Genomic DNA, 1,371 nt, shown 5'->3' on the forward strand with positions numbered 1-1,371 from the left:
AAGCCTTAGCCCTCCCTCCCACCCTTCTCTCCCTTCCTCCTTCCCTCCACCCTATGATGGGGGATGTGTGAGACTGGTGTGCTGAGAAGTGGAAGTTCCGGAGGATGTGTGAGGAAACAGAATTGCCCCCTCTCTATCTCCCTCTATCCCCTCTCTCTACCAGCTCCAACCAGCTCCTTCATGGGCATTGTGGTAACAGGAGAGCAGGGGTGTGGCGGAGATCAGTAGCTGAATGGCCTGGCCCAGCCTGTGTCTGTTTGTTTAATTATGGATATGTAATTAGTAAAATACCCGCAGAGATTAATTGAGAGCTGCTGTAAAAATGATGACTATCAGAGCTCATGTGGTTTATTGGGGATATGCAGCAGCAGCTGTGGGGGCAGTGGCACAGGACTCAGTGCAGCTCAGTGCTGCTCAGTGCAGCTCAGTGCAGCTCAGTGCTGCTCAGTGCAGCTCAGTGCTGCTCAGTGCAGCTCAGTGCTGCTCAGTGCTGCTCAGTGCAGCTCAGTGCTGCTCAGTGCAGCTCAGTGCTGCTCAGTGCTGCTCAGTGCTGCTCAGTGCTGCTCAGTGCTGCTCAGTGCTGCTCAGTACTGCGCAGTGCTGCTCAGTGCTGCTCAGTGCAGCTCAGTGCTGCTCAGTGCAGCTCAGTGCTGCTCAGTGCAGCTCAGTGCTGCTCAGTGCTGCTCAGTGCTGCTCAGTGCTGCTCAGTGCAGCTCAGTGCTGCTCAGTGCAGCTCAGTGCTGCGCAGTGCTGCTCAGTGCTGCTCAGTGCAGCTCAGTGCTGCTCAGTGCAGCTCAGTGCTGCTCAGTGCAGCTCAGTGCTGCTCAGTGCTGCTCAGTGCTGCTCAGTGCTGCTCAGTGCTCGGGGTGAACTGGGAGGCTGGGCAGCCCACACTACTCTACACTACACAGCGGCTGGCCTGTAGCGGATGGGCTCCACTGTTTGTTTAACCTTATCTGGGGTTGTAATGTTAGCAGTCCATGCTGAGTGCATTTAAAAAAGGAAACCCCTTTTATTACCTTCATGGGTTCAGTAACTTCCTCCAGAGTTGAGAACCGTGCTATGAAAACAACTTTTTAATCAAAACCTCCTCCAGTACTGTACATGTAAACAGGGTGTTAGAACTGTCTGAAAAACCTATCAACGGGTATGTCATTTATTGCTTATATAAAACTCTGCTCTCATTTTATAGTGTTTCATTTTGTAGGAATTAAGTTAGAATCAACATAACTAGATCGTGGCTAGATCTTAGCCGATAAAAAACTATTCTATGAGGATCAGAACTAAAAAAAAAAAGTATTTGCAGCAGTCTGCTGACCTCCTGTAGTTTATTAATCAGTGGTTTGACCTATGTGGAACATAGGGCATTGC

At 50.3% G+C, this 1,371-nt stretch overlaps 1 protein-coding gene across 1 annotated transcript; it reads left to right on the plus strand.

The window, feature by feature from the left end:
- Positions 1-359: 359 nt before the first annotated feature.
- On the plus strand, positions 360-950 carry LOC129863286 (keratin-associated protein 4-4-like). Its single transcript, XM_055935175.1, has one exon. The coding sequence runs from the start codon at positions 360-362 to the stop codon at positions 948-950; it is 591 nt and encodes a 196-aa protein (XP_055791150.1).
- Positions 951-1,371: the final 421 nt, after the last annotated feature.

Source organism: Salvelinus fontinalis, chromosome 10 (assembly GCF_029448725.1).
Source record: "Salvelinus fontinalis isolate EN_2023a chromosome 10, ASM2944872v1, whole genome shotgun sequence".
Lineage (NCBI taxonomy): Eukaryota > Metazoa > Chordata > Actinopteri > Salmoniformes > Salmonidae > Salvelinus > Salvelinus fontinalis.